Source organism: Poecilia reticulata, linkage group LG15, assembly GCF_000633615.1.
Source record: "Poecilia reticulata strain Guanapo linkage group LG15, Guppy_female_1.0+MT, whole genome shotgun sequence".
In the NCBI taxonomy this organism is placed as follows: domain Eukaryota; kingdom Metazoa; phylum Chordata; class Actinopteri; order Cyprinodontiformes; family Poeciliidae; genus Poecilia; species Poecilia reticulata.
In genome coordinates, this window is record NC_024345.1 from 902,728 (window position 1) to 919,312 (window position 16,585).

At 39.6% G+C, this 16,585-nt stretch overlaps 2 protein-coding genes across 3 annotated transcripts in view; both read right to left on the reverse strand.

The window, feature by feature from the left end:
• The window catches only part of wbp1la (WW domain binding protein 1-like a), a 13,424-nt gene extending 11,617 nt beyond the window's left edge, over positions 1 to 1,807 (reverse strand). Inside the window, exons 1-2 of one of the 2 annotated variants that reach the window (XM_017309178.1) lie at positions 1,008 to 1,807; positions 863 to 922 (exon numbers count right to left, since the gene is read on the reverse strand). In XM_017309178.1, the coding sequence (XP_017164667.1) occupies positions 863 to 922; positions 1,008 to 1,028 (81 nt within the window). In that variant the 5' untranslated portion in view covers positions 1,029 to 1,807. The remainder of the gene's footprint in view (positions 1 to 862; positions 923 to 1,007) is intronic. The other variant, XM_017309180.1, reaches the window with a different exon arrangement.
• A 2,597-nt stretch (positions 1,808 to 4,404) lies between these two features.
• On the reverse strand, positions 4,405 to 15,182 carry fbxw4 (F-box and WD repeat domain containing 4; the record flags this gene model as incomplete). The annotated part of the gene is made up of 4 exons (XM_017309181.1): positions 4,405 to 4,598; positions 4,707 to 4,848; positions 8,842 to 8,982; positions 15,082 to 15,182. Coding segments are annotated over 4 exons (519 nt in total), but the record flags the coding sequence as incomplete, so codon positions are not given.
• Between the last annotated feature and the right edge of the window lie 1,403 nt (positions 15,183 to 16,585).

Sequence of the window (16,585 nt, forward strand, 5' to 3'; positions counted from 1 at the left end):
AAAAAATGGGTTAATGAAAAAGCTAAATTATTTATTTAACAAATTATTTATTTATTTCACTCATTTTCTTCATTTTTTGATTTATTTTACTCATTTTTTATTTATTTCACCCATTTATTTATTTATTTAATTTTGGCTAAAACGGCTCTCCATAGTACTTGAGTTATGAAGTATCGCTGCTCTTTCTTGAGTAAAATTTCTGGATACTTTGCCCACTGCAAGTAACTTCATCAAATAAAGAACAAACATATTTTACCATAAATGACTGACCTGCTACAGTTTTGTCTTGTTTGTTCTTTGTTATTCTATTGTTATTTTCAATCAGCTGAGCCTATTGTGCCGCTTGGAAGTCATTTGAAAATATAGTAAACATTAGTGTAGTAGATATCATTACTAGATGTATTTTACAATGCTGTAACATATATTTATCTATATATTGCTAACAGTAAAGATTATAAATTAATTTTGTAGGTTTTATAACAAATTTTTTTTAAGTGTTTCTCTTGATTGAATTTGTTGTTTTGTAAATGTGCTGTTAATTACTGCTTCTTTTTCAGTCCCCAAAATACCAGGATGTGCACACAATTTTAGATTTTGGTCTGTCTGAAAATATTGAATCAAATGTGTTTACAGTGAACTCATTACTCGAATAGGCGTTTTACCAAATACCTTTGTCCTTTTACTTGAGTCTTTTCTTGCATGGCTACTTTGAGCACATCTTTTGGCTGTTCCCACCAATCTGTGATATCTGACATATTAAGAAAATGCATAAAACTAAATGCCTGCACAATGATAGTCTGTTTAGTAGTTTTAGTTGCCCCTAAGAAAGTTGCAGTGATTCTGATGAATAGGCGCCTTTCACCTGCCTGTCCATCGCCTTTGGATGGTTATTCTCCACAGAGCTTGGCTGGCCCCTTTGAACCTTACAGACAAGTTTTGGGGAACAAAAGCAAACAAATCACACTGTGACATTTTTCACTGTCTTTCATGACCTCCTATTTAGGCACCTTTTGCCTCTCTGCATTCATGGTCCTCCAAGAAAGTCAATGGTTCCTCACATCCTATCAGGGCAAATCAGGAGGATACATGCTAATCCCCTTAATCTGCCCTTTCTCCTGCGTGCAGCCACAGGGAGAGAGGGACCACAAAGAGTAATCCTGTCAGAGAAACAATAGGATTAAGGCCCCAACCTCACAAGTGACAATCAGGTATCCACTGACTGATCTGCCAAGCAGGAGCCCTATCTGTAAAGTCCTGGCTGCCCTGTCTTCACTGTGACTTTATTTTTGTTTGGTGGGGTTAAGAGGGATGGGGGGTGCTACAGCAGGAGGGGTATTTCTTTGAGGGACTGCTGGAGGTCTGACAAGTCTGAGGTCTTCTATGCACCAGGGACCAAAGAATGACTGACATGTAGAGGGGTAGGAGCACGGAGGGGGTTTAGTAAAGAAAGGTGGGAAATGTGTGTATGTCTGTCTGTCTGTGTGGCACAGGTGAGGCTGAATCACAGGATAACTTTTAGTTGGCATTTCACAAATTTGAACCTCATAAAAGAAGAGCAAGAAATAAGCTGCTGTTGAAAGAAATCAAAGATGTCTGCTGAATAACCACAAACCACGTAAGGGAAGAAGGAAAACATGTGGAAGAGAGTGCTTAGTTTAGATGAGTCCAAAATTTGCATCTTAAGCTAAAATGACAAATGTAGTGGAAAACTAACCCTGCAAATCACCTGAAAAACACTTTGGAAGGGGTGTGCATAAGACTGACATGACACTGTCATAAACATGACATAACATCTGTTATGAAGATGGAAGAGTTTTCATAAATGTTTGTGACTGTTGTCATGCAGTGTCATTCGGTAATTAAATTTTTAATGCAAAGTTGACAATTTTAATGGACTTTTAAAGCAACTTTCCATTAAAAGTGTCGCAATTTACAGAATAATTCTAAGTTGATGCTTGTAATGCTCTTTTAATGCAACTTTGAATTTAAAGTGTCTTTATTTACCTCTTCACGACAACAGTCATAAACAGCCATAAAGACTCCTTCATCTTCATAACAGATGTTATGTCATGTCAGTCTTATGCACACCCAGTAAGATAAAGTGTTATCAAAAATAGATTTTTTAGAAAATCTGACAGGCCTTTGACTGTTTAGGAAAGAAGAAAGGGTGAAAATGTGAGTCAGTAGATGTTCAAAAATGGCAAACATAAACCAAACGATTGGCAGCTGGACGTGCAGCAAAAAGAAGTTTCTACAAAGTACTGGTTGAGGGTGTTGGATATAAACTCTCGTCACAATTTACTAATTTTTAATCTTAAAAACCTTCTACTTTACCGTGCAGCTCTATTGTGAAATACACTGAAGTTCGTGTTTTGTAATGTGACAGAATGTAAAAAACATCAAAGGTTATGAATATTTCTTCTTAATAACATACATTTAGGCAGCAAAATGAAACCAATCCTTCACAGCTGTACCCCACACTTTTAATCTGCCTCACAGTGTCAACATTTGCCCACCAGATGGCTCCATAAGTACCAATATCGGTAAGTCTTCCATAAAAATCTAAAATCAGTCCTCAGTTAGGCCAGTCCTGGGTTTAAAGAGGACCATAACAGTAAGGGATTTATTTATATATATTTGCATGTTAAATGTTCTATTTTTACTCTTTTACTCTTTCCATGTCCAGGGGTGAAATAAATCACACATTTTTGTACCAGATTATCTTCTTTTGCCATTATCTGATCCAGTTATTGGCATGCCCCCTCTTCTTTATTTGTTGAAGGAATAAAGAGTAATGTAACAGGATACAAACTTAATCTACCAAAATCCTTATTATTTCCACTGAATAATCTAGCAAGACAAATCAATTACAAACAGTTGCCCTTTAAAATTGAATAGGACAAATGTACTTATCCAGGAATAGACATAGCAGGTTTGATCAATATATTTCGATGTAATTGCAAATCTGCACTATATTGCCAAGAGTATTCGCTCGCCTGCCTTGACTCACACATGATCTTAAGTGACATCCCATTCTGAATCCATAGGGTTCAATATGATGTTCCTGTTCTTGAGCTCATCTGAAGGCCACATGAAGTTTGGAGGGCAGTAGTGACCGACTCTGCAGAAAGTCGGCGGCCTCGTCACACTATGCGCTTCAGTATCCGCTGACCTCGCTCCATCAGTTTACATGGCCTAACACTTTGTAGCTGAGTTGCTGTCATTCCCAAACACTTCCATTTTCTTATAATACAGCTGACAGTTGACTGTGGAATATTTAGGAGCGAGGAAATTTCATGACTGGATTTGTTGCACAGGTGGGATCCTATCACCGTAACACGCTGGTATTCACTGAGCTCCAGAGAGCGAGCCAGTCTTTCACAAATGTTTGTAGAAACAGTCTGCAGGCCGAGGTGCTTTATTTTATACACCTGTGGCCATAGAGGTGACTAGAACACTTGACTCTGATCATTTGGATGGATGAGCAAAAACGTTTGGCAATATAGTTTATCTGAGATTGAAGTAGCATTGTCCATAACAGGCCAGATAAACGCTATAAAAAAAAAGACTATAATACCCAGGTTTAATTATTTCAAATGATTTGGTATTTTCTTCTAAAATCCTATTTTGTCCAGTTAGACTGACATATCTCCTCATTTATATGGAATAAAAAACCTGATAAAAAAAAGGCTATTTTTGAGAGAGCTAAATCGGACGGAGGGTTTGGTTTGCGTTATTTTTTATTCCATTATTGGGCAAATAATATTGTTAACTTAACATACTGTGTGTGATCAATCTGGAAGGGCCAAACAGCATGTTTCCATGGTGATACCATAGGTTTGTCAAGAGGATCACTTGCTCTAATCCCTTCAAAGGCTTCTTCTGGATTGATACTGCCTCTCTAAAGTGTTGGAAAGAAAAGAGCGTGCTTTGTTATTTTTCGAAGAAGGGAGATTGTCCACATGATTTTATGCGTTTAGGTTTTGACTCATAGCCTCAAGGTTGTGGATTTGCTCTTTACAAGCAGGTTCCAACAGGTTTTCCTAGCTTTTCCTGTCTGGTTTTTGAGGATCTTTTGGTGTGCTTAACTTTACCTGGCAAGTCCTATTTAAGTGATGTCTTGATCGAGAATAGGTGGGGCAAGAGACAATAAACTCAGGTGTGATAAATCACAGTTAAGATATGTTGTAGCCAGGGGAGAAAAAAATCACTTTTTCACACACGGCCATGTAGGTGTGGATTTTTCCCCCCCTTTTCCTTAAGAATAAACACCTTCATTAAAAGAAACAGCATTTTTGTTTAGCTGTTTTGCCTTGGCTAATATTTAAATTGGTTTTATGATGTTCTGAAAAATAAAATGTCATTTTTAACTTCAAATAATTGAAAAATAAAAAAGAAATATACCTCTTTATTGGTTTTATAAGTGTTAACAGTCTTTGTTTGTGTGCGTGTGCATGTGTGTGTCATCTGATGTGAGCAGGTTGCTGTCTGAAGTCCAAGGAGTGCAGGGCAGTGGCCACAGCTGCATACAGGTGAGAGCTGCTGAATCTCAGGCAGTATATTGGGCTGCTCACAGAGTCAGAGCTCAGCTGGAAGAACTGCAATTAAAAAAAAAGTTTTGTTAAAGTCTAAGGATGCCTTTCAAGGACGAAGTATTTCCATTCATTCATGTAACAGATTGTCTGACAGGTGGATGAGGATCACACCTGCAAGCATTTGGTTTGACGTTTGTCCCAAATACGGACCACGCCGTAGTATGACGAGCCGCTGGCTATCATGTGATTTCCATCTGTCTGGATGCAGTAGAGAGCACTGTCATGAGGCTCCTCCCACTCCATCACACACTTCCTGTTGGAAAAAAAGGTAGATGTTTTATTACGTGCTGCACTTTCACACACTCACACACATGCTTGTACTTCTATACAAACTGAATTCTTTGTATTGAGTATAAACATTTTAGTAACTGCATTAATGACTAACTCAAACATTTTCCATAACCCTATTCTAACCTTGACCTTAACTAAAACTTAATTCACACCAAGTCTCGAAATCTAACTAACAGAGCACAGTAGAACTGCAAAAAGGTGAGGACTGAGAAAGGGTCCTCACTTTCCATGAATGACCTCACTTTGTTGTAAAATATTATGAAAGTGGTCCTTTATATGTAGTGTATACATGTATCCACACACAACCACATAGACATGTTGAAATAATGGCTAATCATTTCTCATTTTTAACAAAAGAGAGATGTAAAAGTCAAAGACTTTGCCTTTGGGATCATTAATAAAAATCCAAATCTAAACGTGTCTCCTTTCTATTCTGTCATGATGTTCCCTCTTTGCATCAGTATTGTGCTTTAGGTAACAACATCAAAAATGACCGTTCAGTGCCTTTTGTCTAGTCACTGTGCTATAGAGGGTCTGGATAACATGAGAATGCAGAGCAGCTCTCTGACACTCTTAGCCTGACCCAGAAGGTTCCAGAGCCGAGGACAAGATCCTGCCTTGTTCCGGAACCAAAGTGAGCTCACACATCACTCCTTAATGACTAGGATGTGCAGGAACTCCTATTGGTCCACTTGAGTAAACAGACAAGCACATATCAGGACCCTCTTCAGACACCACCATGTACCTGCTTCAACAAACCCACTGTCATCTGGGAGTAGCAGAGCAATTTGATAGATGCTGCCTTCTGAAATTAAAAAATAAAATCTTAAAAAATCTTAAAAAAATCTTAAAAAAATAAAAATAAAAAATAAATATATATATATGCATACAATAAATAATATTAAATTGGCCGGATTGGGTGAATTGATGAGGGCAGTGAAGATTGTTACGTTTTGTTTTTAATTTATCTTTGAAATTGTTGAAGCGGTCGATGTGTATCTTTTTGTGTGTTTTAAGGTATTCTGGGCCACCGTTCAGCTTTTCTGTGACATTTGTAAAACTATGATTTTTATTGTAATGTTTGTGGTGTGGAAACCAGCAAGAATAGTTTCGACAACGAGGACTAATGGAGATACTTAAATAAACTAAACTAAACAAGCACTTAGACTGGTGAGGTCCCATGTAATAAAGCACAGGTACTGTATGTTTTGTTTACAAGAGAAAATTCAGTAGATAAGATGGCAAATATGTGAGTGAATAATACCATAATCCATGTCAAATATATTTGGAGAATAAGAGATGGCTAATGAAAGAAGTCAATGCAAAGTCCTCACAAGTGATGAAAGCCAAAAGGTGTGTGCGCTCAGCAGAGCAGAGCAGAGCAGTGGTTGAGGTTTAGAGAGGGGACGTATTTTAAGGACGAGTATTTTCTTCCAGCAGACATCAATCCTCCATTAGAGCAGCCTCATCAATAAGTGATGGGGAGACATCAGGAGCAGACAGTGGGGCAGCACATGGATCTTATGCACAATGCACTCTCTAATTTTAGTTAACCTCTAAGAGGGAGGTCACCAACTTGCTCCTCAGGGTAAAGGACAAAAAGAATGCAAAACCAAAACGTGGCTGTGTTTTTGTGTACATGTGCACAATTTCTACGCAAATCTTTGCGTAGAAATATTTACGCAAATGTTCTGTTTTTGTAAAGGAGACAATGTGGATTTCAGGGAAAACAGATTTAGATCAAACCCTATTTCCATCATCGGAGAAGAAGTGAAGGTGGTTGAGAAATATAAATGCCTCAGTGTTCATCATCTGGACAACAGACTGGACTGAAGAATCAGCAGTGGCGAAGGGACAGAGCAGACTGGACTTCTTAAGCAAACTAAGATGCTTCAAGGCTTGTAGTAAGATACTGCAGATTTTCTATAAGTCTGTTATTGAGAGCATCATCACTTCTATCGTCATCTGTTGGGGCAGCAGCGTCAGAGCCTGAGAAAGCTCAATAAGCCAGTAAAGAAGAATGGTTCTGTTCTGGGGATGACTGTGGAACCTCTGGAAATGAATATGCAAAGAAGGATTCTTCCTAAGGTCGAGAAAACTATGGACAACCCTGACCATCCTCTTCATGAGACTGTCTGAAAACATTCATCCAAGCAGAGGCTTCTTCAAATTTGTTGTAATAGAGACGGCTACAAGAGAGCTTTTAATGGCTGCCTACAGGTACCAGCGAGGACCAAAGTAAAGTCTTAACAGACTAAAATCCTTAAAAGTGATTACCGGACCATCAAGAACCACATTGACTGAAGTAGTTCAAACCGGAAAAATTCGATGTGGTTTGACTAAACGGACACTATTTACGGGAACCGACCAGCGAGCAGCATGAGGGAGCGTTGACTCCGGCGTACTTCACTCTGAGGAAATTTGCATGTAATGAAGGTGGACTCACTATCCAGGTGTGCAAAAGTACATTTTTATGACTATGTACGTGTACTCGGTGCGTTGCCCAGTAAACTGCTTTGCTTGGCGGGAAACCCTGTTCACATCAAACTGTTTTGTATGCGAAACTGATCTAATGAGGCTGAGAGTCGACACCGTCTTGTGGACAATATGGAGTCAAATTTTGAAGAGCGTGGGTAAAGGAGAGGACCACAGCTGAAGTTGTGGTTGTGGGACATGCAGCAATATTTCACGAGAAATGTATGAAACTGGTTCTCTCGTTTATGCAATATGGAACGGTTCTGCACAGCAGAGAACATGCACAGTACCTCCGATTATGTGGGAACCCTAAGTTGCATTTTGCTGTAGAATCCCTTTCCACAGAGGGATACTCTTCCACCTCTCTTTATTTAGACCCATAATAGGAGACTATGTCCTGTTTAGCTTATTGAAATAGAACATTATTTGCTGCTTTCACTAGCACACGATTATACTATGTACAAATGTCTGTAAACATGTCAAATCAAGATCTAAAAAATTATTTGTACCCCTGGCATATTCAGATTTCACAATCAATGTGTTTGTTTTTCGACAAAAAATTAGGCAGGCATAGCTCAAAAGAAGTTTGCTATAGTTTTATAAAGTTTAAAAATAACATTTCTATTTACAGCGTAAAAGTTTTCTTTGCCTCTTTGGTATTTTGTTGATTTATTTTTGGTTATTTTAGCTCCAAATCTTTGAAGTTGGGAAGTCTCTTCACCATCTGCTCAACCTTCAGCATCCTCCTCCGTATCGCTATCAGACTCAAAGCAGGACTCTTGTTATAAAGTCCAAAATATTAATAATATTTCCAGTCATGCTAGCCAAGACGCTACTAGCTAAATTTAAATAGTAAAATTTAAAAATCACTTTGCACCGCAATCGGCTTGAGGTATGAACCACTTTGGTCATAATTGCGTAATCATGGATCGAAATATTTACCTGCAGTTTTTAAATAAATAAAACATAAGTTTCACAATAGATAGCGTACATTTTATATTAGAGTATTATTAATTCGTCCCCTCGGCTGTTCTTGTATTTCTTTAAAGGCGAGCTCCAGACAACCAAAGCCTCTTGAGTGACCCTGATAGATTTTTTTCTGAGGCTGCTAAGGTTTGCCCATATTAATTATTTATGCCTAAAAAAGGGGACCCCCCTCTGCCAACCTTACTGTCAGTCCCCAGAGCAATCTGCCAATCAGATCTGATTTGTCTTACTTGACTGCTCCCCTCAAAAATTCTAGCCTGAAATCTTGAAACACTTGCCATACTAAATCAACACTATTATATCAAGGAGAAGGTTGCTGAGAAATCTTCCATTAGAAGCAGATACATTACTCCTGACTGAGGCCTGTGTGTGTGGAAGTTAAACAGAAAGAAACATTGCTTTCTGTGTAATTTCTGCAGAAATTAGACAGAATTTCTGAACACTTCAAAGTTCAAAAATAAAAACAAAGAATCAGAATGAGGACGATGCTTACTGTGGACTGAGCCGCAGGTCCCACTGTCGAACAAAGGTATCATAGCCGCAGGTGAAGAGCTGGAACGGAGACTCAAAGACTATATCCAGCACCCCCGCACCACGACGAAACTCCGAGCCCAGCCTGCATACACACGCTAATCTGTAAGGGAGACATCCAACAGTAGCATTTCTCATTTAGACATCCATCTGCTACACAACATCTTAAATCAAGTCTGAAATGTGAAAAGAAATGAGAACAGTTAAACTAACCCTGATAGTGGCAAACAACATCGGTTGACACGTAACTATATGAGTAAGAAATGTGTTTGTGTCCTTACACCTCATTTGAATCAATGCTTCATTTCTCCTGGAAATGTCTAATTTATACCTGCATGCCATTGATAAGTGGCAGAGTAAACTATAGGCCTCATTAAACCATTGGCTCCAGAAACCCAAATGAATATCATGAAAGACAAAATGTAAAATGCCCCTGAAATACAATTCCATATGTTTACTTAAAAATAAGAATATTTCTTTAGCATTTAATAGCAGAGGTCCATGGAGCGTAACCTGTCACTGTGGAGTCTTCCATGTCTCTGTGGTCCTCAGTCAGAGAACTGAGACTGGAGAATCGTGTAAGGCAGTTTTGATCCAGATCGACTTATTAAGGTGGTCTGAAACATTTATGTCATTATTTATGAAAACAATGACAATTTCTGTTGTTGGAGATGATGGACAAAAAAACTATACAGAGCAAATACATAAGCCTAAAAAGACAAAATAGCTCTAGGTGTGCAAAAGGAATTCTGTGCAAATAGCAAACGGAGTTTGTGTGTCTGGGTTGATGTGCTGTGAGCCGAGGGTGTGGTCAACGAATTCACATCCCAGCAGCACCATGCTCTTGTGATCACACTCTGAGTTTGCACCTCTTGCTACTCAGCACTTGATTATTGGAGAATAACTTGCACCCAGTAGGGTATGTGATTGCAGAATAACTGTCTCTTTGTTGCCATTTATTACCCTCCGTGACCGTGACTGTGTGCTACTCTCACATTTGTGATACCTGCCTCGTAGCAACCTTTTAAAGGAGGCCAGTGACCTTAGTGACAGACCAGCGCGATGCCTCAACCCGTGCCCCCTCCCTCGCCCTGGAGCTCAATCCACAAGCTTGGGCTGGTAATCCCCCAGCCTTACCCCAGGGGCCATGTTATTGGACCAGGGCTTTCCCAGTGGGATGCCTTACTGGGTGAGAGCTCTCATTGCCAGGGCCTCAGAACCAAGCAAGGGTCAGTGGGGAGATTGTGATGAAGTGCATTTTGGATTTGTATGGAATAGCAATTCAATGTAAAAGCCAAAAAGTGCAGCACGTCTCTGAAAAAATTTATAAACCAAGCTGAGAACAAAACTAGAACATGAGTAACATGTAATAATGACAGCAAAGTGTTGTGAAAAGTACAAAACAGCATAGATTCTCACATTGTAGGTAAGAACTTTTTACATGTACAGACTGTCAACAAAATGCTATCTGTTAGAAAACAGAGCACACTGTACGCATGACTTGCTTTTACCAAAGAGAGTCCGTTTGCCTGAATCATAAATGGACATGTGTGCCATGTCCATTTATGATTCAGGCTGTTGTTAGGTAAATAGTTTGTCTCAGGAGAATACGACATCGTATGCAGCAAGCTTTAAATATCACACGTGTCAGGTACTGTTCCAATGATTATATCTGATATTGCTTTTTTTCCCATTTTGCAAGGAACTGTTCCCACTAAAATAAAGAATGCCTGTTCACAGTTGAGGGAGACTATCAACTTCTGCAAAAGACAATCTATCACATTAGCGCCAGGTGGTAATTTACTAAAACATTCAGGGTTTTCAAAATAAGAAACAGCTTTTACTTTGACCAACTTCATAAAAGGTTTATGTATGAAGAACCTATACTTCCTGTGCAACTCCTGCACTTCTGCCATACTTCTGTGTAGAGGTATTTTTACTTTTATTATTGAACAATCCTTAATTCTCTTTTCTCTGAGAGGAAAGTAATTTGAGCCAGAGTGTGAGTTGGCTGTTTTGTGGTACCCGGTTAGCTTCACAAGGCCCAGACTTAGTGACTGTTATGAAGGGGCTATTGGCTATGTGACATTCAAAGTCCTGGTTTAAGCTTGTCTGGCAGCTCTGCAGGAGTCACGCCGGCTTTAGGGGCCACACACACACACACACACACGCACGCACGCACGCACGCACGCACGCACGCACGCACGCACGCACGCACACACACACACACAGGTTTCAAAAGTTGTGAAAGGAATCATTAATGAATTGACAAGGTTAGAAACAATGTAAAAGCTAAGGGAATTATGCTTTAGTGTGGAGACAGCTAAAGAAAAACTGTGTGTGTTTTTGTGACAGAAGTGGCTGGAGGCTCTTGTAAAGGATAAGCTCTAAAACAACAGCCTGGATGCACTGGGAAACAAACCGTTTTGTCAAAAGCTGTCAGACAGGTGAAGAAAAGGATTCCTGCTGAGGTATATTCACTAAAACAAACAGAGAGGAGTCACGCAACCTGCTGCACATCACTCCCTTTTATCCCACATCCCTGGACCAGCTGCACAACGACTGAAGCAGGAGCGGGAGGAGGAAACGCAGCCCATCGAGAATGAACGATCACCTTGAAAATGTCCAGCAAATGCACATATTGCCGAGACAATGTAGCATCAATTTGTACAACGGGGTGTCCGTACCGCTGTAGACGTTTAACCCTGTCCTTTCAAAGTCAGGAATGCGAGGAATCCCAGCCTGACCATTTGACTGTAAAAAGAATGACTCCTTTTCTGAAGTCACAAAGGGAGATGTTGGCGGAGGGGAGTAATGATCAGAGCCTTCTACCTTTGATGCCGATTCCCTCCTCTGTGTTTGACCATGAGGGAAATTGTGTGAAAAGTCGGGGTGTTGCTCGGATGACGCCGCATGTGTGGCATCCCCTTCCATACGAGTGATCATACAATTTCTTTGTCCCTCTGAGATGGTAAGATGAGAGAATGTTAAATTAAAATTAAAGTGCCAAGAAGTCATTGGGACCATGGGCTTTTGTGGCTGCACCTTTGTTCAATTTAAGGGTCTCAAAGGCTCTCAGCCTGCTGTTAGGCTATTCACTGTTGTAAATCTCTTGCATCGCTGATTTTCACAAGTAGCAGAATGGTGCATCTTCTCTAGAAGGTTCTGTGGCAGCAGCTGGTTTGCGCCTGCAACAGTGACCTGTTTATGATGTTTTCACAGAAAAGAGTCTTAAATCAATTTACACTGTGGTTGTGCAAAGGCACTGGGGTGAAGCTGATGCAAACAGTGAACGCTGGGTAAGGTAAGGCAGAGAATTTAATGCTTGCCACTCAGCTTCACAAATTAAGCAAATAAGTAATAAAAAAAAATACAGGCTACAGCTTACAAACTGAAGGTCAGAGATTCTATTTTAAAATTTTCTGCTGGAGCAGAATGTATTGCTTTTAATAACAGCAAGTGGTCTTTAAACAGCTCCAGACCATCACTGTACTCCACCACCATGTTTGACTGTATGGCCAGATGTTCTGCCTCTGGAATGCTGGATTTGTGATGATGTGTGGATAGATGGTGGACCCAAATGCAGCACGCAGAGGTGTCAAGTAGATTTTGTACACTTATGACAAAAAAATTAAAAACAAAAACTTAGAACAAAAACCACGGAGAACACGTTTTTTTTTTTTTTTTGCTCCAAAAGTAGAGCAAAAAAAAAAAAAACACCACAGGAGTCAGAAACAATAGCTAGCAGGGTAACAATGGAGAAGTAATAGGATTTAACGGGAGGAACCACCAAGGAGTGAGAGGAAAACAGGTATATAAGTACTGGGAGAGTGAATACTGGAACAAATGACCTGGGCTGATTTGCTAACAGGTTGCAGATGTGAAGGGAGAGAGCAGAAGGCAGGTTGAGGAGAGAAAGACAGTGAGAGAGAGACAGAGAGAGAATAACAAAACGTAAGAGATATAATTCAACTAGAGTAACAAAAAATAACTAGACACACAAAAAATTAAAAATAAGACACTAGAATCACTGAGAAATAATTGAACTAAGGTCAAACAAGGTTGATTCAATCAAAAAAAGAGACTAAAGAACACAGAATAATAATGAAACTAGAATCAGTAACAAAAACAATATTAAGTTAAAATTGTGTATAAAAACTACCATATAGAGGGCCTTTAAATGCAAAGTTATCATACACAGGAAGTGGTGACATTAAAATCTGTCTAGCTGGTGTCAGGCAGAGCAAACGCCCAACACGTTAATTTACAGGACACAGAATCTGGGCCAACTGGATAAACAACTGTGTTTATGTCTAGAGGATGTGCTGCTTTACAACCAGATGAAGAGACAATAGAGATGGCTGATGGCTATTTTGGGTCTTTATGTGTCAACGTTGTGATTGAAGAAAATGTATTACTGTTCAGAGTATTTAAATACTTAGTCATATTTGTCACAGTGGGTTCTTAAGATTCTTAAAATAAATGTTTATTTACTAAATAGCTTTTGGTAAGTGATTTCCGTATGAAGTTTATTCAGAATCTCATCAGATTTACTAAACTCTTCAAAAGCTCAGACCCCTGAACGAAAGCTGTCAGGATATTTCATTATTTCCAGATGGCGTTACAGCTAACTGGAAAATTCCCCTGCATGTTCTGCACTCCTACACCATAAATGAGCCATTTCATTATGCAGATCACTTTGTAACCACATCAACTTCCCATTCCCACCTGATGAACGTGCCTACTCATCCCTTTCGTTGTTCTTCCTGTGTGGCTGCCGTTTTATACCCTCCTCGAGTTTCCAAGCCTTTTGGGAACAGGAAGCAGCTTTTTGTATGTGGCTGTGTGTGATGTTGTGTCGGCCTGTTGTCACTGGCCCATGTAAAGCTGGGAATTACCGAAGCCTTGTCAGGGATTTATGAGGTTTAAGGTTTACCTTTCCAAGCCAGGATTTTTTAGAGGCCCCTCACTCTGGACAGCTTTTTGTTGGAGACTAATGTGTGCTGTGGTGTTTTTAAAACTGCAGCTTTGTTTATCCATAAAGGGCCACAATGGTAATGTTCACAACCAAAACGCCCATACATAAATGACATAGATTGTTACACTCATTAATAAGCCATTAGATCCAACCTGGGGGGGTCAGAATACTCTAACATTGGTCTGTCTGCTGTTCTATACATATTTATTGTAACTGGTTCACCATTTCAAACTGGTAATATCCAAGAATATAAGCATATTTCAGCATAGTAACCAGCCTGGTGCTGCTAATTCAATGCTTTTGACAGCTGGTCATAATCAGTGTGTCCACCACAAAAGAATGCAGGAGCTATGGCAGCTTACTGATACGATGCATCAGTGTGTGTTCACACCATGCAAATAAGGAAAGACATCAGCAATGATCTTACAGCAGCATTTCTTGCTGCTCACCGATCTGGTGAAGGTTGCAAAGCTGTTTCCAAACTATCAAAAGTCCAGTGGAACAGTAAGAAAGACTATTCACAGGTGTGAGACTTTCAAGACAGTCCTCCTGAGGGTGAATGTCTCTATAAATTCACTCAAATGTCAAACTGTGCAATGATGACCCAGGTCATCTCTGAGGCGTGTGTTTTAAAAGTTCAGAATTGTGACAGTATGATTTGTTTAGAAGGAGGAAGCATCTTCTTTCTAAAAAGAAAGAAGATGCTTCTTTCTCTTTAGAAAGAAGCATCTCTCAGAAAGAAGCATCTCTCCTCCTGCCAGGTGATTACATCCAGCTGTTCCCCATTTGGGGTGCACTATATAGAGGAGCTGGTTCTGGAGATGAGATTCAACCCTTTTCTCGTCGAGCTCATTCACCAACTCCCTCACCCCTCAGCTCTAAGAAAACAAGTAAGACTAATAAATTCCCCATTCCATTTACCTTCCTGGTCAGAACGGACCCAGAAGAGCCGAAGGTGCGATATGGTAGCCTCGTTTAGCCATCAGGCTGCCCCAGGGCAGCAGTGGCTACAATCCAGTGGATCATTTTATTCATACCCAATACCTTCTTATGAGAGCAGACTTTTAATATTATTAAGTGATTTTTGGTTAAATGAAGTTGTGAACAAAACAATTTGCTCCTTTTTTCCTGACACTTCAACTGTTCAAAATAGAGCAAACTGAATTTGAGTCCCCTGTAAAAAAAAAAAGAAAAAAAAAGTGCTAGAACAGGTTCCTCACTCACCGTTCCACATCCCAGATACGAAGAGGATAGAAGTTCTCACAGCATGCAGTGCCTGTTACAAAGGAACTGGATATAAAACACAGAGAAGGAGAGACATTTAGAAAAACAACTAGAGTAAAACAAAAAAAAAAGCAACAAAAGTTACTGTTGGGTCCAATATTAAAACAAATTTGCCTCCAAACACAGACAAGCTTAGTTTAAGATATGTGTTTAAGATGAATATATATTTAGCAATATACAGAGCAATACATGTGTGTCCTTAAGATTATTACTGCTAATTGTTATTTGTTTATTATTATTATTTTTATTTACTTATTTTTGTATGCCATACTAAGGCAAACAACCCCACGACCCCTTCAGGGACCAATAAAGTCTTTTATCTTATCTTATCCAGACTGTGAGAGAGCAGACTCACAAACCAAAAGGTCATCTACCAAATACAAACATAATAAAATAGTTTGACATGACATCAGCTAAATAACCCTATTATATACTAGTTACAAAAACCAGCTTTGCTTGGTGAAATACTAACAGCTAACAGTGGATATAACAGAAAAGTAGTCATTTTGGGCCACATCAGCTTCTGTTCTTTTACTACAGAAATTATTTATATATTTTGTTGTCAGTTTAGAACACAACAGATTATGATTTAGCCTGGATCAATATGAGAAAAGAAATGTTCTTAAAAACGGACTGATTTGACAGTAAAAGATAAATGAACAAAAACAGAGAAAAAAGATGGGGAGAACCTTTCCCTCTCCCTTACACACACACACACACACACACACACACACGCACACACACACACACACACACAAACCAGACTTGTCGCTGCCTCTTTTCATTACACATTGTTTCTCAGCAAAAGAAAAGAGACAAAAACTACAACACTTGTGATCCTTTGATTGGAGAGGCAGTTTGGAATTAGCAGCCTAGGTATGCACGGTGAATGGTCTGCATGTGGAGCAGTCGGAGAGCAGTGAAAGGAGAGGGGAGGAGAGCTGTTAGGGAGGGTTGACGGGGTGTGTTTGGGTGTTAGAAGCTATGTAGAGGGTGGGGTGGAGCCCAGGGGTGCTGGTGGTAGGGGGGCTTCTGTTGGGCTGGGACTGAATCTCAGGACTTAGTGCCCTCCTATAGGGATGACAGACAGGAGGGAGGTCCCACTTTTATGCTCAGAAAGGTGGTTACAGACAAATGCTGCCACCTGCATTAAAATACTTTGGATGAATGTACAGACACTGATGTAGAGAAGTCAACAATAGGTAGGCACTGACTCAAATGAATTCTGACAAAGCCCTGGAGACATGAAGACATTCCTGCTCAGTAGACAACCACTAGACAGTAGAAATTAACAATAATTAATAAGCAGATTAACTGTGAATCACTGACTGTACAGTATGGACCCACTATTTGCAAGATATACAATTAGGGGTCAGTCCATTGTTACTTAGGCACAGTAGTGATGGAACTGGTCTTTAGTTGCTAGCAGTCAATACTGTTTGTA